This window comes from Pongo abelii, chromosome 9, assembly GCF_028885655.2.
Source record: "Pongo abelii isolate AG06213 chromosome 9, NHGRI_mPonAbe1-v2.0_pri, whole genome shotgun sequence".
Classification (NCBI taxonomy): Eukaryota; Metazoa; Chordata; class Mammalia; order Primates; family Hominidae; genus Pongo; species Pongo abelii.
The window spans coordinates 79,356,094-79,384,076 of record NC_071994.2 but is presented as its reverse complement, the minus strand read 5'-3'; the positions used below and the strand labels follow the sequence as shown (position 1 = coordinate 79,384,076).

Sequence of the window (27,983 nt, the reverse complement as noted above, 5' to 3'; positions counted from 1 at the left end):
CATAGCTCTAATTCCTGGTGCTATTTGCAACTACATGTATTTAAAATCCAAGGAGGTAAATACCTAGAACACATTAAGCCCACTGATTTAAACAAAACATTTCAAGACCGATATACAGAAAGTGAATGAAGTTGTTAACACAGGACAGCAGCATACCTCACATATTTATGTCTAAGAGATTAAATGGAAATAAATGATCGCTCAAAAACTTTAATGCTCAGTTTTCACAAACACAACCAAGTCTATCAAATTTCCGGATTTACAGCAAAATGTATGAGCTAAAAAAAGTGTGCATTCTTCAGTTTTCCTATACTTTTTTTTTTTTTTTTTGCCTATTTTCAAAACTGAGCACTGGGTATTTTTAACATAAGCCATGTCATATGTACAGTTTAACTATGTTTCTGGAATAAACAAAATCCATAATATTTCAGTAACTCATAGTGTATTTATAAAATGAAAAGTTCTCTATCAAGATATACTTTTCACTGGGAAAAAAAAATAGACAAATGGATCTACACAAAGTAAACATTAACTTTGGTAGATTTCAGTGTAGTTCATAACAAGCATGTTTGCCCTTATTCCCCCAGAGCTGCTCAACTACCAAGAATTTTAAATATACATATATATGTATTTTTTTTTTTTGAGACAGTCTCACACTGTCGCCCAGGCTGAAGTGCAATGGCATGGTTTCAGCTCACTGCAACCTCCGCCTCCCGGGTTCAACCGATTCTCCTGCCTCAGCCTCCCAAGTAGCTGGGCTTACAGGCGCCCGCCAACACACCTGGCTAATTTTTTGTTTGTATCTGTAGTAGAGACGGGGGTTTCATCATGTTGGCCAGGCTGGTCTCGAACTCCTGACCTCATGAGCCAGCTGCCTCGGCCTCCCAAAGTGCTGGGATTATAGGTGTGAGCCACTGCGCCCGGCCTTAAATACTTTTAACTGAGATTTTATTATGTCGACATTTGTTTCTCATTCCACATCATCTTCAGCCAAGCTCTAAGCACTTACAATTCTCTAATTGTTGGGAGCTTAGTCAGAAGCATCTGGAACACTGGTGGTGGAAGAGTTTGCTGTAAGACCTGCAGTAACTGCTGTGGCTGTCCACACTCAGCAATTGCATTTGTCAGATGGTCTACACCCTTCTCATATTTACCTTGAGCTAGTAACTCTTCACCAAGCTGTGTTTCTTCAAGGAAGAATTTCTGAACAGCTTCAGCATCTTTAAGTTCAGGTAACTTGGAAAACCCAGCTCTCTCCTTGGGAAGCTTCTGTTTCTTTCTTCGTTCTCGAAGCCTGTTCTTGAAGTTGGGGTCACTTCGTCTTTTGTGGTCGAAGTAGATGCAGTACCTGATAAAAAGGGCCCCACATACACTGGCGGTGATGGCGCTCTTCCGACCCATCGTCTTCTCTACAATGCAGAGCGTGGACGGTGGCGGCAGGGACTGCGAAGGAGCGGTGGGACACGAACCCTCAGGGCGGAGGGCGCTGCTCATACCCAACGCCCGTGGGCCAGGATTCGGAAAGCCTGAGAAAACTTTTAAAGGGTTCATGTGATTAGATCAGGCTTGCCTAGATAATCCCTATTTCTAGGTGAATTGACTGGGAAACTTAATTACATCTGCAAACCCCTTCACCACAGTACCTAGATTGAATAACTGGGAGAAGGTATGTGTACACCAATGGCTGGGAATGTTGGTGGGTCATCTTAGAATTCTTTCCAGCTGCCGGGTGTGGTGGCTCACGCCTGTAATCCCAGCACTTTGGGAGGCCGAGGCAGGTGGTTCACCTGAGGTCGGGAGTTTGAGACCAGCCTGACCAGCATGGAGAAACCCTGTCTCTACTAAAAACACAAAATTAGCTAGGCATGGTGGCGCATGCCTGTAATCCCAGCTACTCAGGAGGCTGAGGCAGGAGAATCGTTTGAACTTGGGAGGCAGAGGCTGCAGTGAGCTGAGATCACGCCATTGCACTCCAGCCTGGGCAACAAGAGTGACACTCCATCTCAAAAAAAAAAAAAAAATTCTTTCCAGCACATCCTGCAAGGGTCCATCTGGACTTAGGAGTTAGGGGATGAGAAAATAACTAGAGTAGTACAACTGCACTGCAGGGACCTGAACCTAGATATACCTTTCCACACCTTTGCACTTTTTTTTTTTCTTACCCTGATTCTCTTTGGTAGGTGGGAATTCTGCACAATGCCCTATACCAAGAGTGGGCAGACACCAACCTGAAGGCACTGCTGTCTCATGGCTATCTAGTGTAGCTGATCTATCTGAGGTCACACTAACACCTTTATCCTGCATTTGATGTTATTATATACCTTGCCACATGGGCACCGTGCTAGCTTGCCCTCACCCTTGGGTGCAAGTAAATGCAGTTCAACTACTATGGGGTCATATAAGAAGACGGGGGGTGATGGGGCTACTCCTGTTTTCCTGTTAAGGTGATTGTACTGGGCCAGATGTTATAGATTTTTTCAGAAGAAGCCATTCACCAGAAATAAGGGAATACCTGAAATTGTAGGAGATAAGTGGAGGGAAGATGCACTACCTTGTTCTTGGATCCCTCTGGGAGGATTGTCACTCAGACTATCCCAAATTCTTCCAGGCATCTCTGATTGGCTGCCAGTGGCTCCTTTGCTAACCTGTCACAATACTGGATCAGCCGTCAGTTACTACCTGCAGCAGGGGAGAGCTGGAAACAGTCTAGTGTTTCATAACATTTTACTACTTCCAGCTTCCTCTCCTACTCTGTTGAATTACACTAGACTACCCACCTGCCTGTGAAACTGTCAACAATGGACTCAGGTCTCAATGTCTAGCTTGTCCTCATCCTCTTGGGATGACACAGAATTCCTGGTCATTGGGAAAGGCCTGGAAGCAATCCAACAGGCCTCAGTTAGCCTCTATCCAAGCCCTGTAACCATGACTTTACTCCACACAGTGCATGCATGCATGTGCACACACATAACTTTGGACTGGACCATGTGTCTCTCCTAGCTTCTTCCTGTGTGGCCAAATGGCCTTGTTTGCCTCCAGAGACCAAGACCTACAACCCTGAGGTAAACACTCAGCTGTTTCATGTTTTCTGGGATCTTCAGGCCCCCACAGCCACAATCTGGCCTAGATATGAAGGAGAAAACTTCCCAGTTGCCAGTCAGGACTAGGAGTCACAATGTAGTCATATTCCTGGCCGGGAGTAATTGAAACTAAAGACAATAATGGCAAATCTGCAGTCATTCTAGGCTAAATAGCTAATGGGACCCATCTAGTCACCCAGTGGATTAGCCTGGACTCCTTAACCAGGATGGTTTTATTTTTATTTATTATTGCTGTTGCTACTAATGTTAGTATTTTAACCAAAGCGGATTTAGATCACAGAATTGATCTTTATAATCTGACAGCCAAAGGGTGGTCTGTGCCCTAATCTACACATCTTATTGTTTATGGATTGTGATTAGCAGTAAGTAAAATAATCAGTATTCCACATATAGGAAAAGGCATATGGTTGTCTAATGGTTATCTAACTCCCATCAGAACTCTGGTACCTCTTCTCTTGGCCAAGTCTGGGCCCCCTTAGCCCTTGATGTAGGGTAGAACTATTCATGGCTTTCTCTATTCCAGTGATTTTCAAGGTGTGGTTCCTGGGCCAGCAACATTAGCATCACCTGGGAACTCCTTAAAAATACTAATTCTCAGGGCCCTCTGTGGATCTGCAGTCTGTGTTTTAATAGACCCTTCAGGTATTTCTGATATAGCTCAAGTTTGAGAACCACTGCCATAGTTGCTGTATTAACCATTCTCCATAGTTGCCTATAGGTTGAAGTGGCATATATTACTGATGGAACAGGGTATGATGCATAGAGGCCACATAGAGATTGGAGGTGGAGAACTGCAGTGGTGGAGAAATACGGCTAACTTGGGCCTTCCCTACAGGCTGGCCTCCCAGAAAAGGAGTTGTCCTTCAAGCTCCATGGAAACTGGCTACAGCCAGTGCTTAAGGCAATCAGCCTTAGTAGAATGCTGACCAGGCCACTTGTCTGCCATTACAAGATGTAGACTTTTGCCCCTGCTATTGTCAGGAGACAGCCTGTGCACTCTTAACTGATAAATGAAGTGGTGTAACGGACCAGAAGCCACGGTTCTACCAGCCACGTCATGTATCTATTGGATTGCTGTCCTTGTCAGGCCAGCCATTCTTTGATGTTTCAAGCCTTTTACTCAAAAAGGTGAAGAAATAGCCTTCCTCATTGGCATTTAGGGGCTTGGTGGATGAGGAGACACTACACCATCATATTCATGCAAGGACCAGGCTCTCTTTCATTCGTGTGTGCTGACTCCAAATGGAATGGGCTAGAGCGGATCTCCACACCTACTACTGATCCAATAAATGCTGAAGGGAAGATAATATAATTCTTTTTTTGACCCAAATAAATTCTTAGTTGAGACACTCTCCTTAAAACCAAAGTCAGGGCAGGGCATGGTGGCTTACGCCTGTAATCCCAGCACTTTGGGAGGCCTAGGTGGGTGGATCACCTGAGGTTGGAAGTTCGAGATGAGCCTGACCAACATGGAGAAACCCCATCTCTACTAAAAATACAAAATTAGCCAGGCGTGGTGGTGCATGCCTGTAATCCCAGCTACTCAGGAGGCTGAGGCAGGAGAATCACTTCAACCTGGGAGGCGGAGGTTGTGGTGAGCCCAGATAGCACCATTGCACTCCAGATTGGGCAACAAGAGCAAAACTCCATCTCAAAAAAACAAAACAAAACAAAAACAAAAAACAAAACCAAAGTCAGATTTACAAGAGAAAAATCAGCAGAAGTTTGACATACGTTGACATTATATGGGAGAGGGCTCACTTCAAAAGTATCTTTCTCAAAGCAGTGGCTTAGGAGCCTTGTTTAAATAGCATTTTAACAAAGAGTAATAAATCCCATAATGGCAAGACAGAGAAGAGCACAGTTGTCTTTTAAGAGGTGTGAAAATGTGAGAAGGTAGTAAAATCTGTTCCCAGATTTCTCTGTGCCTGCTAGTGCCCTCTCTGGGTGGATAAGCAAGTGCTGTTTGCAGTAAGGAAGGATTTATGTTCTGCCATCAGGCAAGTAGAAGCTGAGACAGAGTGTTCCTCTGTGTTTTCAGTGACTTTGACTTAACAGTTCTCAATATTTGGGGGAGAAATATGTTGGTTTTCTTCAATGCTATTCTAGAAAGCCTAGTATGTGTGTTGTCTCATCTTTTGGCTTTGTTTGCTCCATGTTATTCAATTATATGAATATGCTGATATTTTCCATTCTTCTGTTAATAAACATTTGGGTTGTTTCCTGTTTGAGGCTATGACAAACAATGGTGCTATGAATGTTGTTGTATATTTATCCTGATGTATCATAAACACAGATTTATATCTAGGAGATTGCTATGGTTGGGATGTTGTTTGTTTGGCCCCAGCAAGTCTCATGTTGAAATGTGATCTCAGTGTTGGAGGTGGGGCCTGGTGGGAGATGTTTTGGTCATGGAGGTAGATCCCTCATGAATGACTTGGTCTCATTCTGGTGGGAGTAAATGAATTCTCACTTCTAGTTCCCGTGGGAACTGGTTGTTTAAAAAAGCCTGGCACTTTCTTCCTCTCTAACTTGCTTTCTGGCTCTCGTCGCATTTGATCTCTGTGTGTGTCTTCTCCCTTTCCCTTCCACTGTGAGTGGAGGCAGCCTGAAGCCCTCCACAGAAGCAGATGCTGGTGCCATGCTTCTGGTACAGCCTGCAGAACCAAGGGCCAAATACACTTTTTTTTTTCTTTAGAAATTACCCAGCCTCAGATATTCCTTGATAGCAACAGAAAATCTGACTAAGACAGATACCTTAGGTGTGGAATTACTGAATCATCGCAGGGCATATAGCTCTCCAATTTTTAAGGTAATGTCTAAGGGTTTCCCAAAAGGGTTGTACCAATTTACAGGTGTCACTAGTATGGGAGGATACTTTGCTCAACAACCTTGCTAACACTTGATACTGTTAAACTGTTTCATTATAACCAATCTAGTGTGTGTGTAATATTAATAGTATTTCATTGTACTTTTACCCATTTGTAAAGTATCATTTCCAATCTTTTCCTCATTGTTTCTATTGTTACCTTTTTTTGTGTATTTTTTGGTTAAAATTCTTTATATATTTTGGATAATTATCCTTTTTCACTTATGTGTCGTAAAGTCTACTCTGTTGTTTGCTAAATTAAACTTTTTATTTTTCGATAACTTGTAGATTCATATGCGGTTGTAAGAAATAACAGAGACAGCTTCCACCAATGGTAGTTTCTCCAATGGTAACACTTTATCAGTTTCCTCCAATGGTAGGACCTTGCAAAACCATAGTAGAATATCTTAAGACACCGTCAAGATGCAGAACCTCTGCATCACCACGAGGATCCCTCATCTTGCCCTTTTATAGCCATATCCACTGCCCCTGCTTCCCCCACTCCCTCCTCATTTCTTTCCTTCTACTTGCTTTAGCTTTATTTTGCTCTTCTTTTTCTAGGTTCTTGAGGTAGAAACATATTATTGATTTGAGATTTTCTTCTTTTCTAGTTTATGCATTTAATCCTATAAAATTCACTCTCAACATAGCCTTAGATGTGTCCCACAAATTTTATATGTTGTATTCACTTTCATTCAGTTCCATATATTTTTAAAGTTTACACTGAGACTTGTCCTTTGACCTCTGTATTATTGGAACTGTGTTGTTTAGTTTCCTAATGTTTGTAGATTTTTCTATTATCTTTCTGTCATGATTTCTAGTTTGATTCTATGGTCAGAAAATAGACTGTATGATTTAAATCCTTTAAATTTGTTGAAGTTCATTTGAAGGCCCAGAATATGCTATACCTCATATATGTTCCATTAGCACTTAAAAAGAAGCTACACACTGATGTTGTTGAAAAGAATGTTCTGTGACTATTAATTAGATCTTGTTGGTTGATGTTCTGTTTTTCTGTGTATTTCCTATTTTCTGTTTCCTTATCCTATCAGTTGTTGAGAGATGAGTGTTGAAGACTTGAACTACTACTGTGGATTTGTCTATTTCTTCTTTCAGTCCTATAAGTTTTTTGTTCATGTATTTTGCAATTTTGTTGTCCACTGCACACACATTTAGGATTGCTGCGTCTTCTTGGTGGATGGACCTTTTTATCATTATATGATGTCCTTCTATGTTTCTTATAATTTTCTTTGCTCCGAAGTCTAATTTATCTGAGATTAATGTTACCTCTTCTGCTTTCCTTTGATTCATGTTTGCATGTATAACTTTCTTCATCCATTTACTTTCAACCTGCCTATATTGTTATCCATGAAGTGAGTTTCTTATGGACAGCATATAGATGGCTCATGAGTCCTAGTTTGTATCTTATACTAAGGAAGTCACACAAAAATCAGACCATGTGTCCTGATTTTTATTTATTTATATTTATATTCTGCCTTTTCCCACAAACGACTGGAGAAAACCTATAACAAGAATATCTACAATGAAACAATAATAAGTAAATACAGGTAGAAAGTCAGGACGAAGGAAAAGATAGGCATGAATATGTTGATCACAAGGGCTAAGGTATTGCTATACTTAAGCTTAAATTTGAAATTGAACTTTCTGACAAAGTACCAAGGTAATTTGTGTTATTTGCATTGTCAGGACAGAGAAAGAGAGAATATCCTGGTTACTCATGACTGCAGAAAGATACACTTTCTGCAATAATGGATTCTATATCTCCATTGTCCAGTATGGAAGCCACTAGCCACATGTGGCTATTAAGCACTTAAATTGTGGCTAGTCATTAAGGAATTGAATATTAAATTTTATTTACTTTGTATTAATTTACATTTAAATAGCTAGTAGCTACACTACTGGACTAGTAGCTATATTACTGGTTCATTATGTGGCTGGTAGCTACATTACTGGATAGCAAAGGTCTAAAGGAAACAACACAGTATAGTGTAATTGGAATCAAGTGTGCTGTGTTTAAATTTTGGCTCTGTCACAGTGTTTGTGACCTTGAAGAAGCTACTTAACCCTTCTGAGCTTCAGTTTCCAGATCCAGAAACTGAGTATAATAATAGAACCAGAGCCAGACATGGTGACAAGCACCTGTAATTCCAGCTACTGGGAGGCTGAGGCAGGAGGATTGCTTATGCTCAGGAGTTCAAGACCAGCCTAGGCCACATAGCAGGACCCTGTCTCAAAACAAAACAGTACCTACTTTTGTGGTTCTGAGGAAACAGTAATGTATGTAAAACATTTAATACAATCCCTGGCACATGGCAAATACAGTTCTATTTTATAATGCTCGAAATTACCTGGTTTGTTAGGAGACTACGACAACTCTCTTTCACTGGCACTAAAAGGGAGGTTTTACAGAAGAATCAATAACTGGGAGTCTGAGTTGTGCTTAAGCATCTTAGCCAATAACTAGTCTCTGGCCATAGAATCAAATGTCAATCAAACACTGATTTTTAAAAGCTTGTATCCATTTGAAGTTGCTTGAGGGTACTTTGTTCGAAAACCTGGGCCTCTTTTTGTTTTCCTGTTAAGCTGCTGAGGGATTAAGCACCTAATATTACTATTTAGTATCTCTTTCAACTGTAGTTCAACTTTTCTTCATCATGAGTGTGTTAAAAGCAAATGTATTAATTTCAATGACCTTTCACTTAATAGGAGATTCATGAGGGAGGATGGCCTTCCAACAAGAACTACAACATATATAACCAGCCAGTGGCTCACGCCTGTAATCGCAGCACTTTGGGAGGCGGAGGAGGGGGTGGATCATTTGAAGTGAGGAGTTCGAGACCAGCCTGGCCAACATAGTGAAACCGCGTCTCCACTAAAAAAAAAAAAAATACAACAATTAGCCGGGTGTGGTGGTACACTCCTGTAATCCCAACTAGGGAGGCTGAGGCAGGAGAACTGCTTGAACCCAGGAGGTGGAGGTTGCAGTGAGCCGAGATCACGCCACTGCACTCCAGCCTGGGTGACAGAGCGAGACTCCATCTCAAAAAAAAAAAAAAAAAAAAAGAAAAGAAAAGGAAAAAGGAGATTCATTACTTTTAATAAAAGTGACACTCCTTGAAACAAGAATACATGCATTTAGCAAATATAATGTCCAAACTTTGGGTTTGATACACTGCTGCTGCCCTGTTAACTAGGGTCTGGCAAGCCTCAGCATGCTGCCAAGAAAGAGAAATCAGAAGCTGGCACTCAACAGTGAGGTACCATATGCTTCCACAGGTCCTGAGTTTATCTCTTTCTTTATGTCACTTTTATCATTGTGTAGATTTAGATTACTGCCTCTTAAAACAACCCTTGACTAGGCCGGGCGCAGTAGCTCACACCTGTAATCCCAGCACTTTGGGAGGCTGAGGCGGGCAGATCACCTGAGTTCAGGAGTTGAAGACCAGCCTGGCCAACATGATGAAACCCCATCTCTACTAAAAATACAAAAATTAGCTGGGTGTGATGGTGGGTACCTGTAATCCCAGCTATTTAGGAGGCTGAGGCAGGAGAATCGCTTGAATCTAGGAGGCAGAGGTTGCAGTGAGCCAAGATCATGCCATTGCACTCCAGCCCGGGTGACAGAGCGAGACTCTGTCTCAAAAACAAAAACAAAACAACAACAACAACAACAGATACCCTTAACTATCCATTCTTCAATCCAAGGAGTGATAAAATTGCTCTTGTAATAATGAGAAAGCTACAAAGGGTTGGATGACTATTGCCTAGGCTTCAGGCAGCAGAGAAAGTTGGAAATTGGCTGTGTTTTTATAACATTACTAGCTGAGAAACCTTTCCTATACACAAAGGCTTAGGTGAACATGTGCCATTTTAGATGTTTAAAGAGCGAATGGTGCGTGCGTGTGTGTGTGTGTGTGAGTGTGTGTGTGAATACACGTTTGCAAAATATTTGAAATAGGGCCTTATGGACTACAGCAAATTGTTATTTTTAGCAGAATTCTCCAAAAGATGATAACGTAACAATGATTACTAAAAAAAAAACTTTATCTGAACTTGGTTTGCTCCTCATGGAAACTATTAGACTAAGAGACTACTCTCCAGAATAAAGCCGGAGTTTTGAAGAAATGACTAGCATACAGTTTGCAGTTTTGAAAGAGGTTTTTTTTTTTTAAACTGAGTCCTAACACAATCTTATTTGAGTTCATTACACTTTTTGCCTAGGATTAGACAAAACCCACCAGACTTTAAACAATATTTACTGGAAAAGGATCACTTAATTAGCTGAATAATGAGCCTACAAAATTGAGTCAGTTCTGTTGGCTGTTGGGACAATAAAGCTGGGGAGAAAATCTTTCCCAGGTATTAGTGGGAACCTGTGGTTTTTAAGAAACCACATCAGGTCATCAAGTCTACTTTCATTACTGATTTTTAACAGCCAGGGTTGAAGCCTCCTACAGAGATTAGTTGAATATTTATATACTTTGAAATAAGAATGTTACAATTTTACTTATTTGATAAACTCTTTGGTACATTTTTTATATTCTGTTTTACATGCTTTAGTTTTGTTTGTCTTGCTTTTTGATGTACCTTTAAAAGCAGGAGTAACAGGATCAGGCCTGTATTTGCTCAAACTTGGGACCAACCACCAGAGCTTATTTCATTGTCTGTTGATAAGAGAGGAGGGAAACAGGGAAACTCAAGAAGCAGTCAAAATGGAGTTTCAAAAAAATCTTCATATCACAAAGATTGTGTAATCCCTTGACTGGCACTCAGTGGGTGCCAAGAGCTTACTATTGTTCTGTCAAGGGTTAAGCTAGGGTCCAGAATGGAAGTTAGGAGGGAGAGGGTAAATATCTCAAGTTTCAATCGACTTCTCTCCCTCTACACTATCACTGACCCATCATCCAAGCTAACAATCTCTCTTCAGGATACTGCCAGATCCTCCTAACTGGTTACTGGGAGGCACGCTCCAGAGAATTCAGCTGGGTCAGAAAAGATGCAGCCTAACTGCCTAATTCCCTTTAAGGGTTGATGGGTCTGTAGCTTCTGGCTATTTATGTAACCAACCAATTGACTGACATGTGCCAAGCATTGTAGAAGGCATTGGGAATAAAGAGATCAGTTAGATATTGTCTCTCCCGCAGGTAGATTACAATTAGAAGGGGGACGCAGAAACTAAAACATTAGCAAAACAAAATAGGTAATTATATTCAATGTGGCTAGGATAGTAATACAAGGTTTATTTGGAGGGATATATAGAACACACAGGAGATGGTAGTTAATCAAGTCTGGTGGTGAGAAATAGGGGTGAGGATGAACAAAGAAGGCTTCCTGAGTTGAGCCTCACACTAAGAGAAGGAGTGTTAAGCCCGGTCAACTTTGGGAGTGTATAAGCCTGCCAGTAGGGACAGCGTGAATAAACATACAGAATGGTGTAGGGGAGTAGAACAAGAGGTTTGCTTTGCTGAAGTTTCAATGTAAGTGGTGGTGGAGGAGAGTTGGGGGCAAGTTGAGGCTGGAGAGAAAGGTGAGATCCAATTTAAGGAGCTTTAACTTTTGGAATGTGTTTTAGGCATAGTCAGATTTGCATTTTTAAAAGATCAACAGTTGGTCTTAGATTTTGGGAGAGGTAAACTGGAAACAGTGAGGCACTTTGGGAGTCTGCTGCAGTCTACCTTAACGTAGCAGTATTAAGCAGGTTGGCATGTACTGAGATGATTAGGGCCTAGTGGGCATTGAAATGCAGTAAGATAATGACTAGGGGAAATAGGAAGTATCATAATAAGCAGAATTTGGTCACTCTGTGTAAGGTAGAGGGTTGGGGGGTTGCAAAGGAATAGGAGGAGTTGAGGATGAGACATCTATTTCACATCTTGTTATTTAGTGATTTAGAGCCATAGAAGATGGAGCAGACATGAAGTGAAAGATAATGAATTTAAGTTAGGGTTTACTGAGTTTGAGGTGTCTGCAGCAGGACAGCCAGATTGAAGGCCAGTGGCTGGCAGTTGGAGATAAAGGTCTAGAGCTCAGGAACGAGGTCAGAGTTAGAGAAATGGCCAGAGGAATCAAAGATTAAACAAACAAAAGTGAAAACAGGCCCATTGGTGGCCCTTTGAGTGTTTGAAACTGGTTTAAAAAAGGTAAGGCAAAGTGGGGATGGTTACTGGGTACAACAAATATATAGTTAGAATAAACAGGATCTAATATTTGACAGCACAACAAGGCGACTACAGTCTGCAATTATTTATTGTACATTTAAAAATAACTAAGAGTGTAACTGGAACATTCATAACCCAAAGAAATGATAAATGCTTGAGGTGATGGATACTCAATGTACCCGATGTGATTCTTTTTTTTTTTTTTAGATGGAGTTTCACTCTTGTTGCCCAGGGTGAAGTGCAGTGGCGCCATCTCGGCTCACTACAACCTCTGCCTCCCCGGTTCGAGTGATTCTCCTGCCTCAGCCTCCTGAGTAGCTGGGATTACAGGAATCCACCACTATGCCCGGCTAATTTTTTTGTATTTTAATAGAGACAGGGTTTCATCATGTTGGCCTGGCTGGTCTCGAACTCCTGACCTCAGGTGATCCACCTGCCTTGGCCTCCCAAAGTGCTGAGATTACAGGCGTGAGCCACTGTGCCTGGCCTCCTGATGTGATTCTTACACATTGTATACCTTTATCAGAATATCTCATGTATTCCTACTATGAGGAGTATAAATAATACACTTATTATGTACCCATAAAAATTAAAAATTTGTTTTAAAAAGGCAGAAAAAATAGTTTAAAGTAAAATAAAGAGGTAGCCTGGGCGTGGTGGCTGGGGGGCACAGGGGTGTAGTCCCAGCTACTCTTTAGGCTGAGGCAGGAGGCTGCTTGAGCCCAAGTTTGAGGCCCAGACTGGGCGACAAGACCCCGTCTCTTAAAAAATATATAAATATATATATAGATTATATATATATATGGCAATTTTATGAATAACCGGGATACAAAAAATTGGTAATGCTTGAACTAAGTTATTAACAAGGACTAAACTTACAGTCAAGTTCTTTTTGTAAGAACCAAACCAAACCAAAAACAAAGAGAGCATACCTTACCGGACATTTAAAAGGTGGGGCTCTGAGCCAAGGCTGGGGGTCTGGCCTTAGCTTCAGCCTTGCTCTGGCACGGGGTGTCCTTGACCACGCCCACAGCCCCGCCGGGCCACGCCTCCCTCGGGCTGCCCCTCCAGCCAGGCGTCCATCTTAAGAGACGCTGGTCGCCGCAGGCGTGAAGCTTGGATTTGGGCTGGGACTGGGAAGTCTCGGTAAGTAAATGTGCCCAGTTCCGTGCTTCCTCCCTAAGCAGCACCAGAAGCAGGAAGTTCTATTAGTATTATTAGTCGGCAGCAAAACTTGAGGCCCTTTGACGTTGTTCGCTCACTCTGTCGGGTCGTTTGTGTCCCCTCTCGAGGATTACGGGCCTGGACCCCCTGCTCAGTATCTGACTGTAGCGGCTTCGTGTGTTTTCTAGTTTTCTAGTTGTTAATGGCGAAGGGGATAAAAGTCTGCTTCGACTATGCCAATCCTGGGCGGCAACCCTTGGGTTTTGACCTTATGAGCTGGGGAATGGCGGTGTCCTTTACTGAGATGGAACAGATTGCAGGAGGAATCGATTTTAGAGGGAAAAAACATCAGGGGTTCAGTTTTGTACATATTACTTTTGAGGTGCCTGTGAGAAATCCAAATGGAGATTTCAGTAGACTGTCGGATATATGAGTGTAGAATTCAGAGAAGAGCTCTGGGAAGGAAACAGTGTTTATTGATCTCCCCTTAAATATTAGGAATTTTCATGTAAACATGGCTACCCTGCTGGTGCTTAGACACAAAGTATCTGCAGGTGTGTAGACAATGGTGGTGGTAATTATTCTGGTTAAAAAGCTGCCTTTTATTCAATATCCAAGCAGCTTACCATCCTCCCATAGAGCTTTTTGTTCATAACGTCTGCCCTTGGATACCCGAGTATTTGCAATTAGTCACACCAAGTTCTATATGTATGCAGTAGTTTCATCATTAACCAGTTGAAAGTTTTTTTCTCATTTCCATTGTGATTTTTCTTTGACCCATGCATAGGTTTCTATGTGTTTAATTCCCAAATGTGGAATTTGTTTTTCTTACTGATTTCCAGTTAAATTGCACTGTAGTCAGAAGATATATTCTTAAGATGTCAAAGTTTATTAAAACCAATTGTGATTTTTGATAAATATTCCATGTCCATTTTAAAAAAGTACACTCTGCATTTGTTGAGTACAGTGTTCTATAAATGTTAAGACTAGTTAATCAAGTTTTACAGTCGTCTATATCCTTATAGACTTTTTTTCTGCTTATTCTGTTTTTTTTTAAGAGGTGTGCTAAATCTCCTACCATGATTATGCATTTGTCCATTTCTCCCTTAGAGACTAGGTGATTGGGTACTGTTATAGTTTCAGTGCTGCAAAAGAAATAGCACTCAAGTATAAGATTTTCTTTTTAATTCTCAGCAAGGCAATATACGTCTATAGAAGGGTGCACCCTTACATATGGAGCAATGGTGAGGGCACACTTGGACAAGGGAGGGGAAGGGGTTCTTATTCCTGACACACGTGACCCCTGCTGCTGTGTCGTTCCCCTATTGGCTAGTGTTAGACCGCACAGGCTAAACTAATTCCGATTGGCTAATTTAGAGAGAGTGAGGGGGTGAGTGGTTTGGCCGGAGTCAGGGTGGAGCAGGTGATCAGGATGAGTCAGGGCGGAGCTGGTAATCGGAATGAGTCAGGATGGAGCAGGTGATCGCAAAAGTTGCTTTACGAGGAAGTTAAGTTTAAAAGTAGAAGGCAAAGAATTGAACATACTGACATATTGATTCTTTGAAGAGAAATTTAGAACTCATATCTAATAGTACCTACAAATTGCAAATTAAAATTTTTGTTTTTTCACATTATGAAATGTCCCTCTTTGTCTCTAGTATTGCTTTTATGCCTCAAAGTTTACTTTGCTGGTCATATAGAGAGGTAGATTGTATTATTTGACTCCAATTCTTCACCCTTCCCTTAGTTACATTCTTTGGGTTCACACCTTTTTCTGTGTAACTTTACTGTGACTGACTACCATGAGGTGACCTGCCCTGATTGTTGACTTTGGGCTCAACCATATGAACAGACATTCCGTGAGGCAGAGGCTTGAAATGGGCTTGCATTTGGGACTTACTCTCCTGGACAACTTCCAACACCATGAGAACATACCCAGGCCAACCTGGTTGAGTGACACATGAAGGAAAGCCAAGTCATCCCAGTCATTCCAGCTGAGGCAGAACAGATCAGCGGAACAGATAGCCCATTAGCTTAGACGTGTGAGCAATAAACTCTTACTGTTAAATGCGGAACATACACTCTAGAAGGTAAAGACAGACAATAAACAGTAAACATCCTAAATAAATACATTATATAATATTTTATTTTCTATAGAAAAAAAGTAGAGTGCAATAGAGGAGTTAGAAAGAGGGAGCAGGTTGCAGTATTAGATAAAGTGGTTAGGGTTGACCTTGTTGAGAAGGTGACATTTGAGCAAGGAATTGAGGTGAGGTAACTACTACTTTTGAGGTTGAGATAGTCATTTAGGATTTCTTCCATCTTTGGGCAAATTAATGGGACAGAATACCTAATTCTTATATTCGGGATGCTGATGGTATTCTATGGGGCTGGTGAGAAGCTGTGGGGTGGTTGGTGTTGCCTAGCAACTGCCACCTCTGGCCCCTGTCTCATAAAGAGGGTCTAGGATGGGAATGTGTGATATTCTGGGTGAGAGGGATTACCTGGTTTTCATATGAGGCCAGTGTGAGGACTAAACGCTGATTATTTTTTTATCTTGTCCAAATTCCTATCTAAGGGGTCTGGGGAGTCATGCCCTACAAACCATAAATTCTCATCAGATGTGTTTTATTTAACCCTATATATCATGGTTTTCTTTCCAACCTGACTCTGGCATAACAATATAAGACAAAAAAGAAAAAAATATTTTACCCCAAAATATGTTTCTTTGCCATATTTTGAAATGGCCCTCAAAACTGTTTTTTGTGGGGTCGGGGGCGGGGGTGGGGGGGCGTGGAACATTTGCATCTGTAAAGAATCTCTGTTAACATAGCTAGATCTTTTTCTTCCAGACCCTTCTGATCCTAAAGAGATTAACTAAGATCAGAATAGGAAACATTTGTCACCTATTGTCTCTAAGGGCAGCCACTATAAGACTTCAAAACAAGTTTGGTCTCCATAATCTTTATCTTAACATGACCATTCCCTTTCTATGTATCCCAGGTCTTTAGACAAACTCAACCATTGTCAACTGGAAAATGTTTAAATTTTTTTTTTTTTTTTTGAGATTCCAGGCTGGAGTGCAGTGGCACCATCTCTGCTCACTGCAACCTCTGCCTCCCGGGTTCAAGCAATTTTCATGCCTCAGCTTCGCAAGTAGCTGGGATTACAGGCGTGCGCCACCACGCCTGGCTATTGTTGTATTTTTAGTAGAAACGGGGTTTCACCATGTTGATCAGGCTGGTCTCAAACTCCTGACCTTAGGTGATCTGCCCACCTTGGCCTCCCAAAGTGCTGGGATTACAAGCGTGAGTCACCGCGCCTGGCCTGATTATACTTTTCTACTGTCACTTAAAGATGATTTGCAAGGAAATGGAAGGCAAATGTAGGTGCCCAGTTCCTTTTCTTAAACTGAATCTTCAAGATCTTTTTATTTCAATCTGTTTTTTTTTAAAAAACGTAACAACAACAAAAAACTGTAGGTAGTCTTTATTTTCCCTGTCTTTTTCAGCTCCCTCCTGAACTTCCAAAATGTCTTCATTTATGGTCTGAGGCTGGGTTAATCACTCTATTCTCCGTGCTGCCTAGTGTATTGTATAGATGTTTATTCTAGAAGTTATTATATTATACTCAATTGCTAATATACATTTCTTCCACTATATTTAAATCTTATCAATGATAGCTTTGACTTATCACTTTGCTCTTGATGCATAACCTAATGCTTGGTCGTTTGAGTGCTCAAAGTGTGCTGAATGGATAACGATTATTATATTGAAAGCCAACATTCAGTTTACAGTATTTCCAGAACTAAGTTCTTCACATCTATTGATTCACTCAATAATCCCCACAAACTATATTGATATGTACCATTATCATCCACATTTAAAGATGAGAAAACTGAGGTACGGAATACTTACATAACTTGCCTAAAGTTGCATAGCTAAATATGGCAAAGCTGGGATATGAAACCTAGGCAAGGAGCTCCAGAGCATCTACTTTTTTTTTTTCTTTTTTTTTTCCCCCAAGAGGGAGTCTTGCTCTGTTGCCAGGCTAGAGTGCGGTGGCGGGATCTCGGCTCACTGCAGGCTCCACCTCCCGGGTTCATTCTCCTGCCTCAGCCTCCCAAGTAGCTGGGACTACAGGCACCAGCCACCGCGCCTGGCTAATTTTTTTTGTATTTTTTAGTAGATATGGGGTTTTACCATGGTCTTGATCTCCTGACCTCGTGATCTGCCCACCTCGGCCTCCCAAAGTGCTGGGATTACAGGCGTGAGCCACTGCGTCCGGCCCAGAGCATCTACTTTTTAAATTATGAACTATTTAAAATATACAGGAAAATATAACCCCATATATTTATAATTGTTAACATCTTTCAATATTTGCTTTATCTTCTTTTAGATGAAGTATTTGAAAGTGAATTGCAGACACCATACATTTTACCTGTAAATACTTTGTGTGAAACTCTAAAGGAATTTTTTTTTTTTGAGACAGTCTCGCTCTGTCCCCCAGGCTGGAGTGCAGTGGCGCGATCTTGGCTCGCTGCAACCTCCGTCTCCTGGGTTCAAGCGATTCTTCTGCCTCAGCCTCCCGAATAGCCGGGACTACAGGTGCACACCACCATGCCTGGCTAATTTTTGTATTTTTAGTAGAGACGGGGTTTCACCATATTGGCCAGGCTGGTCTCGAACTCCTGACCTCGTGATCTGTCCGCCTTGGCCTCCCAAAGTGCTAGGACTACAGGCATGAGCCACCACACCCGGCCATAAAAGGAATTTTTTTAACACAACCATATCATCATTTTCACACCTAAAATTAATAATTTACTAAACCAACTGAATGTAAATCAGTTAATAACCAAATTTCTACCAATTTCCTCCAAAAAGTCTTTTCACAGGTTCCAATCAAGATCTATACATCTGGCCGGACGTGGTGGCTCACGCCTGTAATCCCAGCACTTTGGAGGCCAAGGCGGGCAGATTACTTGAGGTCAGGAGTTCAAGACCGGCCTGGCTAACTTGGTGAAACCCTGTTTCTACTAAAAATACAAAAAATTATCCGGGCATAGTGGTGCGTGCTTGTAATGCCAGTTACTCGGGAGGCTGAGGTAGGAGAATCGCTTGAACCCAAAAGGTGGAGGTTGCAGTGAGCCGAGAGCACTCCATTCCACTCCAGCTTGAGCAACAAGAGTGAAACTCAGTCCAAAAAAAAAAATTAATTAAAAAAAAATCCATACATCAATTCATATACTTATAAAAAATTTCTTTTTTTTTTCGAGACAGAGTCTTGCTCTGTCCCCCAGGCTGGAGTGCAGTGGCGCCATCTTGGCTCACTGCAAGCTCCACCTCCCAGGTTCACACCATTCTCCTGCCTCAGCCTCCTGAGTAGCTGGGACTATAGGCGCCCACCACTATGCCTGGCTAATTTTTTGTATTTTTAGTAGAGACGGGGTTTCACCGTGTTAGCTGGGATGGTCTCGATCTCCTGGCCTCGTGATCTGCCCGCCTCAGCCTCCCAAAGTGCTGGGATTACAGGCGTGAGCCACCGCGCCTGGCCAAGAAATTTCTAATTAAGATAAAATTTGCATACACTAAAATTCACCCTTATTTAGTGTATAATTCTGCAAGTTTTGACAAATGCATATAATTGTGTAAGTACCATCAAAATATAGGACAGTTTTTCTCCCAATCTGTGGCCTGCGTTTTTACTTCTTAAGAATGTCTTTTGAAGACTAGAAATTATTAATATTGATGAAGTACAACCTATATGTTTTTTCTATTATGGATCATGCTTTTGGTGTTATACCTAACAAATCTTTGCCTAAAGCAGGAACACAGATTTTGTCTATGTTTTCTTCTGTAAGTTTTATAGCTTTAGGTTTTATTTATTCATTTAGAGACAAAGTCTCATTCTGTCACCCAGAATGGAGTATAGTGGCCCCATCATGGCTTGCTGCAGCCTCAACCTCCCCAGCTCAAGTGATCCTCTTGCCTCAGCCTCCTGAGTAGCTGGGACTACAGGTGTGTGCTACCACATCTGGCTAATTTTTGTATTTTCTGTAGAGATGGGCTCCCACTATGTTGCCCAGGCTGGTCTCAAACTCCTGGGCTCAAGTGATCCTCTAGCCTTAGCCTCCCAAAGTGCTGGGATTACAGGCATGACCCGCCACACCTGGCCAGCTTTAGATTTATATTTAAGTCTGTGATCCATTTAATTTTTACAAAGAATGCAAAGTTGTGGGCCGGGTGTGGTGGCTCATGCCTGTAATCCCAGCACTTTGGGAGGCTGAGGCGGGCGGATCCTTTGAGGTCAGGAGATTGAGACCAGCTTGGCTGACACAGTGAAATCCCATCTCTACTAAAAATACAAAAAAAAACAACAACAACAACAAAATTAGCTGGACGTGTTGGCATGTGCCTGTAGTCCCAGCTACTCAAGAGGCTGAGGCAAGAGAATTGCTCCTGGGAGGCAGAGGTTGCAGTGAGCTGAGATCACCTTCCACCGCACTCCAGCCTGGGCGACAGAGGGAGACTGTCTAAAAAAAAAAAAAAAAGCAAAGTTGTAGATTGAGGTTCATTTTAGGTGAATATCCAGTTGTTCCAGAACTATTTGTCAAAAAACCTGTCCTTTCTCCATCCTTCATACTTCTGTCAAACATGAATAGACCATATATATATGGGCCTTTTTCTGGAACCCATATTCTGTTTCATTGATCTGTATGTCTGTCTTTTTGCTGATTCCACACTATCTTGGTAACTATAGCTTTATATTAAGTCTTGAACTCAGGTAGTTTGAGTCAAAATACATTTTTTTTCAAAATTGTTTTGGCTAGTCTATTTCCTTTGCCTTTCCTTATAAATCTTAGAATCAGCTTATTGATTGCTACAAAAAAAAGTCCTCAGAGATTTTGATTGGAATCATGTTGAACTTGTAGATCTGTTTGGGGAGAATTGAGATTATAACAATATTGAGTCTTCTAATCCAAGAAAGTGGTACTTAAGATTAGAAGACTCAGTATTGTTATGACTCTTTACTTGAGTCTTTGATTTCTTCCATCAAGTGTCTTATAGTTTTCAGCATGCAGATCCTGCACATATTTTGTTAGATTTATACCTAAGTATGTGTTTGTTACTATTGTAAATCATCATTTAAATTTAATTTTTAAATAAATGTTTCATCTTGGAATAATTTTAGATTTATAGAAAAGTTACAAAGATAGTACAGACAGTTCTTGTATACTCTTACCCAGTTTCATTTTCCCCCAGCATTATCTTTTTACTGTGGTTCATTTGTTAAAACTAAGATAACAGTAGTACATTACTGGTAACTAAACTTCAGATATTATTCAGATTTCACCAGTTTTCCCATTCATGTTTTGCTGTTTCGTGATGTAAATAGTGATTTAAAATTTTTACCTTCTATTTGTTCATTTCTAGTCTATAAAAATTTTTGATTTTTGCATCTGGTTCTACCTTGCCAAACTCACTTATTCTAAGTTTTTTTGTAGGATTTTGGAGATTTTCTACATAGATAATATTGTTGTCTGCAAATAGAGTTTCTATTCTTTATGCCTTTTATTTCTTTTTCTAGCCTTATTGCACTGGCTAGGACTGCCAGTACAATGTTGAACAGGATTGGTGATAACAGACATCCTTGCTTTGTTTCTGATCTTAGAAAAAAATCGTTTAGTCTTTAGAAAACAATCAATCTTTCACCATTAAGTTTGAAGTTAGCTATTGGCTTTTAATATATTCTCCATATAAAGGCATAATATTTGCCATTCTATTCCTAGTGTGCTGAGGGTTTTTGTCAGGGATGGAGTTAGAATTTGCTCAGAAGTATTTTATGTATCTATTTAGATGGCCATATAGTTTGTCTTTAGTTTGATAATATGGTTAAGTTTATTGATTTTTTTTTTTTTTTTTTTTTGAGACAAGGTCTCACTCTGTTGCCCAGGCTGGAGTGCAGTGGTGTGATCTTAGCTCACTGTAACCTCCATCTCCAGGCTCAAGCAATCCTCCTGCCTCAGCCTCCCGAGAAGCTGGGACTACAGGGATGTGCCACCACACCCAGCTAATTTTTGTATTTTTTTGTGAATACAGGATTTGGCCATGTTGCCCATGCTGGTCTTGAACTTTTGGGCTGAAGCAGTCTGCCTGCATCAGCCTCCTAAAGTTGTAGGATTACAGAAGTGAGTCACCATGCCTGGCCCCAAGTTGATTGATTTTTGAATGTTGAATAATCTTTGCAGTCCTTAGGAAAACTACACTTGGTCAGTATGTATTGATGTATGTTAAGAATTTTTGCATTTGGATTCGTAAGGGATATTGGTTTGTACTTTTCTCAGGATATCTTTGTCTGGTTTTGGTGTCGGGATATTGGTCATATAAAATGATTTGGAAAGTCTTCCATTCTCTTCTAATGTAAGAGTTTCTATAGAATCGGTATTATTTCTTCCGTATCTGTTTGGTAGAATTCACCAGTGAACCCGTTTTTTTTTTTTTTCTTTTCTTTTTCTTGATGGGAAGGCTTGTTTAACAAGCCTTTTTAACAAGGCTTTTTACTTTTTAATTTAAGTAAAATTCAATTTACTTGATAGATAAAGGGCTATTCAAGTTTTCTATTCCTTCTTGAGTGAGCTTCAGTAGTTTTTGTCTTTCAAGGAATTTGTCCATTTCATATATCTATAGAATTTATGCGAATGAAGTTGTACCAAATTCTTTATTGCTACTCTTTTGATGTCTCTAGGGTCTGTGGTGATGGTTCTTATTCCTGATATTGATAATTTGTGATTTCTCTCTTGTTTAATCTCCTTAATGATCCTGGTTGGAAATTTATTAGTTTTGTTGGTCTTCTCAAAGAACCAGCTTTTGATTTCATTGATTTTTTTTCCTATTTTTTCTATTTAATTATCCATTGTTATTATTCCTAATCTTCTGTTAACTTTGTGTTTAATTTGCTCCACTTTTACTGATTGTCTAAAGATGGAAATTGAGGTTATTGATTTTGAGATCTTTGTTCTTTTCTAGTATGGGCATTTAGCATTATAAATATCAATCTAAGTATTACTTTAACTATACCTTACAAATGTTTCTATGTTGTGTTTTCATTTCTATTCAGTTCAAAAGGTTTTAATTTCCCTTTTGATTTTTTTAACTCAGAGTTACATGGAAGTTGCTATTTAAAATATTTAGGAGTTTTCCAACTCTCTTATTAATTTCTAATTTAATTCTAGTATTTTCAATTCTGTTTTCCAATTCTAGTGTTTTTCAAGTCTACTCTATCCTGCTTACTGTTATTGAGAAAGGGGTATTGAAATCTCTGACTATAATTTTGGATTTGTCTATTTCTCCTTGGAAGGTCAATGAATTTTGATTTATGTTACTTGAGGGCTTTTTTTTGTCATTTTGCAGATTTATTAATAAAATTGAAAATGTGTATAATCAGATACCAACAACACATCAAGTATGAATAATAATAATAATAATAATTTTTTTTGAGACTTTCACTCTTGTTGCCCAGGCTGGAGTGCAATGGTGCCATCTTGGCTCACCGCAACCTCCACCTCCTGGGTTCAAGCAATTCTCCTGCCTCAGCCTCCCGAGGAGCTGGGATTACAGGCATGCGCCACCATTCCCAGCTAATTTTGTATTTTTAGTAGAGACGGGTTTCTCCATGTTGGTCAGGCTGGTCTCAAACTCCCGACCTCAGTTGATCCACCCGCCTCGGCCCCACAAAGTGCTGGGATTACAGGCGTGAGCCACTGTTCCTAGCAAGTATGAATAATTATATATTAACTCTCAAATATGTCAATGTCTATGCTGATGGAAGAAAGAAAAGGAAACATTAGAGTTTCTAAAAATTTTTATTAATACATAATGTTTGTACTTATTTATTGTATACATGTGATATTTTGATACATGCATAGAATGTGTAATGGTAAAATCAGGGTATTTAGGATATCTATCACTTTGAAAATTTATCATTTCTTCGTACTGGGGACATCTCAAATCTTCTAGCTATTTTAAAATACAGAGTATATTGTCACCTGTAGTCACCCTACTATGCTATCAAACACTAGAACCTATTCCTTCTCTCTAACTGTATGTTTGTTCTTATTAACCTACCCTTCTTCATCTGCCTGCAACCCCATGTCCTTCCCAGCCTCCGGTAATTATCATTCTACTCACTATCTCCATGAGATCAACTTTTTAAGCTCCCACATGAGTGAGAACACACAATATTTGTCTTTTTGTGCCTGACTTATTTCACTGAACATAATGACCACCAGTACCATCCATACTGCTGCAAATGACAGAATTTCATTTTCTTTTTATGGCTGAAGAGTATTGCATTGTATATATAAGCTCATTTTCTTTATCCATTTGTCCATTGACGGACACTTAGGGTGGTTCTCTATCTTTGCAATTGTGCATAGTCCTGCAATAAACATAGGGATGCAGGTATCCTTTTGATATACTGATTTCCTTTCTTTGGATAACTACCAAATGGTGGAATTGCTGGATCATATGGTTACTACAATATTTTAGTTTTTTGAGAAATCTCCATATTGTTTTTTATGGGCTGTACTAATTTATGTTCCCACCAACAGTGTGCCTCTATCTTTGCCAGCTTCTTTATTTTTTGTCTTTTTGATAATAGCCCTTCTAACAGGGGTAAGATAATATCTCACTGTGGTGTTGATTTGCATTTGCCTAATTATTAGTGATATTGAACATTTTTTCATATACTTGTTGGCTATTTGTATGTCTTCTGCTGAGAAATAGAAGGGGTTTGGTTTGTTCTTGGTTTTCCCGTTCCTTGAGGTGCATAATTATTTATTTGAAATCTTTCTACTTTTGATGTAAATGTTTATTGGTATAAGCTTCCCTCTCAGCATTCCTCTTGCTGTATCACATAGGTTTTAGTATGTGTTTTTTCATTTCATTTGTTTCAGTAATTTTTTTTCTTCTTAATTTCTTCATTGACCAATGGTCAATCAGGACCATGTTGTTAAAATAATTTCCATGTATTCATGTATAATGAAATTTTCAGTTTCAAATATTTCTCTTGTTATTGATTTCTATTTTTTTTTCCATTGTGGTCAGAAAAGATACTTAATGTGATTTAGATTTTTACAAATTTGTTTAGACATGTTTTGTGGCCTAACATGTAGTCTATCCTGGAGAATGTTTTATGTGCCGATGGGAAGAATGTGTATTCTGTAATTGTTGGGTAAAATGTTCTGTATATATCTGTTAGGTCCATTTGGTCTTTGTTTTCTTTCAGTACTTTGAAAGAAAAGTTTTTCTTTCATGCCATCCTCTCCTATCGTGTAAGATTTCTACTGAGAAATCCACTCTTAGTCTGACTGGTTTCTCTTATGTGTGACTTGATGCTTTTCTCTTGCTGTTTTTGGAATTCTCTGTCTTTGGCTTTTGGCAGTTTGACTATAAAGTGCCTTGGAGAAGACCTTTTTGGGTTGAATGTGTTTGGGGATCTTTGAGCTTCCACTATCTGGATGTCTGAATCCCTTGTAAGACTTGGGAAGTTTTCGGTGATTATTTTATTAAATAGGTTTTCTATGCTTTTCCCCACCTCTTCTTCTGGAATATCCAAAATTCGAGTACTTGGTCACTTTATGGTTTCCAAAATGTCATGTAGGGTTTCTTTATTCTTTTCCCTCCCTCCTCCCTCCCTCCTTTCCATCCCCTCCCTCCCTCCCTTCCTTCCCTTCCTCCTTCTCACTCTCTCTTTCCCTCCCCTCCCTCACTCCCTCCTTCCTTCCCTGCCTGCCTGCCTTCTTTCTTTTTTGAGATGAAGTCTTGCTCTGTCACCCAGGCTGGAATGTAGTGGTGCAATCTCAGCTCACTGCAACCTCCGCCTTCCAGGTTCAAGCAATTCTTCTGCCTCAGCCTCCCAAGTAACTGTGATTATAGATGTACATTACCACGCATGGCTAATTTTTTGTAATTTTAGTAGAGACGGGGTTTCGTCATGTTGGCCAGGCTGGTCTCTAACTCCTGACCTTAAATGATTCCCCCCGCCCCCCGCCTCGGCCTCCCAGAGTGCTGGGATTACAGACATGAGCCACCATGGCCGGCCGGCCTGCCTTCTCTCTCTCTTTCTCTCTCTCTCTCTTTCTCTCTCTCTCTCTTTCTCTCTCTCTCTCTCTCTCTTTCTCTCTCTGTCTCTCTTTCTCTCTGTCTCTTTCCCTCCTCCCTCCTTTTCCCCTCCCCTCCCCTCTTTTTTGAGATAGAGTCTTGCTCTGTCACCTAGGCTGGAGTGCAGTGGTGCACTCTTGGCTCACTGCAACCTCCGCCTTCCAGGTTCAAGTGATTCTCCTGCCTCAGCCTCCCAAGTACTTGGGATTACAGATGTGCACTACCAAGCCCAGCTAATTTTTGTATTTTTTAGTATAGACGAGGTTTCATCATGTTGGCCAGGCTGGTCTCGAACTCCTGACCTCAAATGATCCATCCACCTTGGCCTCCCAAAGTGCTGGGTGTGAGCCATCGTGCCCAGCCAGCCTTCCTTCCTTCCGCTTTTCCTTCTCTCTCTTTCTCTCTCCCGCTTCCCTCCCCTCCCCTCCTTCTGTTTCTTTCACCTTACTGGGTTATTTCAAATGACTTGTCTTCAGGTTCTGAAATAATATCTGCTTATTGAATTATCTCATTCGGATTCTGAATTGTTTTTCTGATTTCTTTGTATTATTTATCTGTGTTCTCTTGTATCTCATTGAGTATATTTAATATTGTTATTTTAAATTATTTGTAGGCATTTCACACATTTCTTTTACATTGGAATCTCTTGCTGGATAATTATTATATTACTTCGAAGTTGTCATGTTTCCTTGCTTTTTCATGTTTTTTGTGTCCTTATGTTGATATCTGCACATCTGCTGTAACAGTTGCTTTTTCTAATTTTTTGGGTTGGCTTTCATAGGGGAAGATTTTTTTTTTCTTGTAGATGTATCTATAGAGTTGGTTGGGTGGGGCACTTTAGTTTTTATTCTGGGTTCATGCAGTAGTATAGTCTCCCTGGGATTTCTTTGGCTGTAATCAATATCAGTGGTGTCTATGATTTTGTCAGTGGTTTATGCTGTGGTTGTTAGCACAGGCTGCAGTGAGGCTTTGCTGGGGATGGGGAGATCAGGCAGGCCAATCCTCAGGCCCCAGTGGTGGTGGTGGCAGGCCGATTGTTCCTGTCCTTGGACCCCTGGCCAGTGTACACAGGCACTAGTGTTAGCAGGTCGAGGTGGGCCAATTTTTAGGTCTCTAGGTGGCTTTCTTGGGTACTGGCAGTGTTAGCAGTGTGCAGGGCAGGTGGGTGGGACCCTGGAGCCCTGGGCAGCATATGTGGTGTCAGCGATGGCAGTAGTGTTAGGGGCCAATCTTTGGTCTCCCAGGTAACATGCACTGGTGCTAGCAGTGACAGCAATAGGATGGGTGGGTCAGTCTATAGGTCCCCAGGTGGCATGTGTGGGTAGGCATTGGTGGTGATGGTAGTGCCAGGTGATGTTGGCCTGTCCTCAGGTTCCTTGATGATGTACACAGGTGCAGGTTGTGGTGGGTGCCTGTGTTCTTAGTGCCATTGTGAAGCCACATGCTACATATTTTGTTCTATCTCTGAAATATTTTTTGTTGGCAAAGGAAAAATAAACTTGTCACATTTCAGCCATTGTTGTTTTGAAGATTCCATCATTCATAATTGAAGCTAACCCTAACTGATTCCATATGGGAGAGGAGAGAAAGGGAAGGAGCAGCCAGCTGTGTGTCTGAGTCACTTATTAGTCAAGGATGGTATTTTCATGTACCTCACCCGTGCCTTTAACATCTCAAGTTATTTCAACAGCATATTGCAATTTGAGAAGTACATTTGTATATATTATCTAATTTGATTCTTCAGCATCTATTAGTTGATGAGGACAGGGAATATTGTCCCATTTTAGAGGTGAGAAAACAACCTAGAGTGATGCAGTGATCACAGTAAACACTCAACAAGTTAGTGGGAAAGGTAGGAAGAAACTATTCTTCTGCCCCAAATCCAGTATATTATCTTTGATTATAAACAGTTTTTTAAAAATCCATCTGTCTTTGATAAAATTTTCTGTAGAATGGTGGGATAAGGTACATTAAGGGGAGCTACACTAGATCCTGATTATTTTATTTGTCTTTCCAGCTAAAGGGTGAATCATGTTTAAGAAGGTCAACAGGATTGAGCACAAGAGGAATAAGACAGAAAAACCAAAAAAGCTTAATCCATGGATTCCACGCATCTTCAACCACCAATGCTATGTCACCTTCCTTACTGGCTGCTATAGTTGCCTCTGGAAATTCAGACAATGGGAAAAAACTAAAGTTGGATTTTGTTGCTGCACTTGGGTACAGACTGATAAGGAGCTGGGCCACATTTTCTCAGATGTGGGGAGCATAGGCTGGCCGCTGGCCCCATGAGGGCTTTTTACGGTCTCCAGGACTGGGGATGCTAGGGCTCCATTTCTTCCATAAAAGTATTGCACCGATGTTAAACTTACTGAAACACGTACTTGCTTTCTTCATTTTCTTTCCTTCACTTCATTTTTCACTTTTATTCTTTACTTTTCCTTACTACCTCTTTTATGTTTATTCATTAATTCACTTTTGCATTTATTCATTCAGTGAATCTTGAAGA

At 40.5% G+C, this 27,983-nt stretch overlaps 2 protein-coding genes across 5 annotated transcripts in view; one reads left to right on the top strand and one right to left on the bottom strand.

The window, feature by feature from the left end:
* Positions 1-970: 970 nt before the first annotated feature.
* LOC100453610 (mitochondrial import receptor subunit TOM20 homolog) lies at positions 971-1,401 on the bottom strand. Its single transcript, XM_054526051.2, has one exon. It carries the CDS (start codon positions 1,399-1,401, stop codon positions 1,006-1,008), a length of 396 nt encoding a protein of 131 aa, XP_054382026.1. The 3' UTR covers positions 971-1,005.
* Positions 1,402-13,194: 11,793 nt separating this feature from the next.
* The window catches only part of GDPD4 (glycerophosphodiester phosphodiesterase domain containing 4), an 88,267-nt gene continuing 73,478 nt past the window's right edge, over positions 13,195-27,983 (top strand). For 2 of the 4 annotated variants that reach the window (XM_054526049.1, XM_024255162.2), the window contains exons 1-2: positions 13,195-13,295; positions 27,492-27,694. In XM_054526049.1, coding sequence (XP_054382024.1) covers positions 27,506-27,694 — 189 coding nt within the window. In that variant the 5' untranslated portion in view covers positions 13,195-13,295; positions 27,492-27,505. Of the gene's footprint in view, positions 13,296-14,691; positions 14,793-27,491; positions 27,695-27,983 lie in introns of those variants that run through there. The other 2 variants (XM_054526050.2, XM_054526048.1) reach the window with 2 other exon arrangements.

What these genes read in the sequence shown, in the direction of transcription:
- LOC100453610 (XM_054526051.2), bottom strand. Translation starts at nt 1,401, where the DNA reads ATGGGTCGGAAGAGCGCCATCACCGCCAGTGTATGTGGGGCCCTTTTT.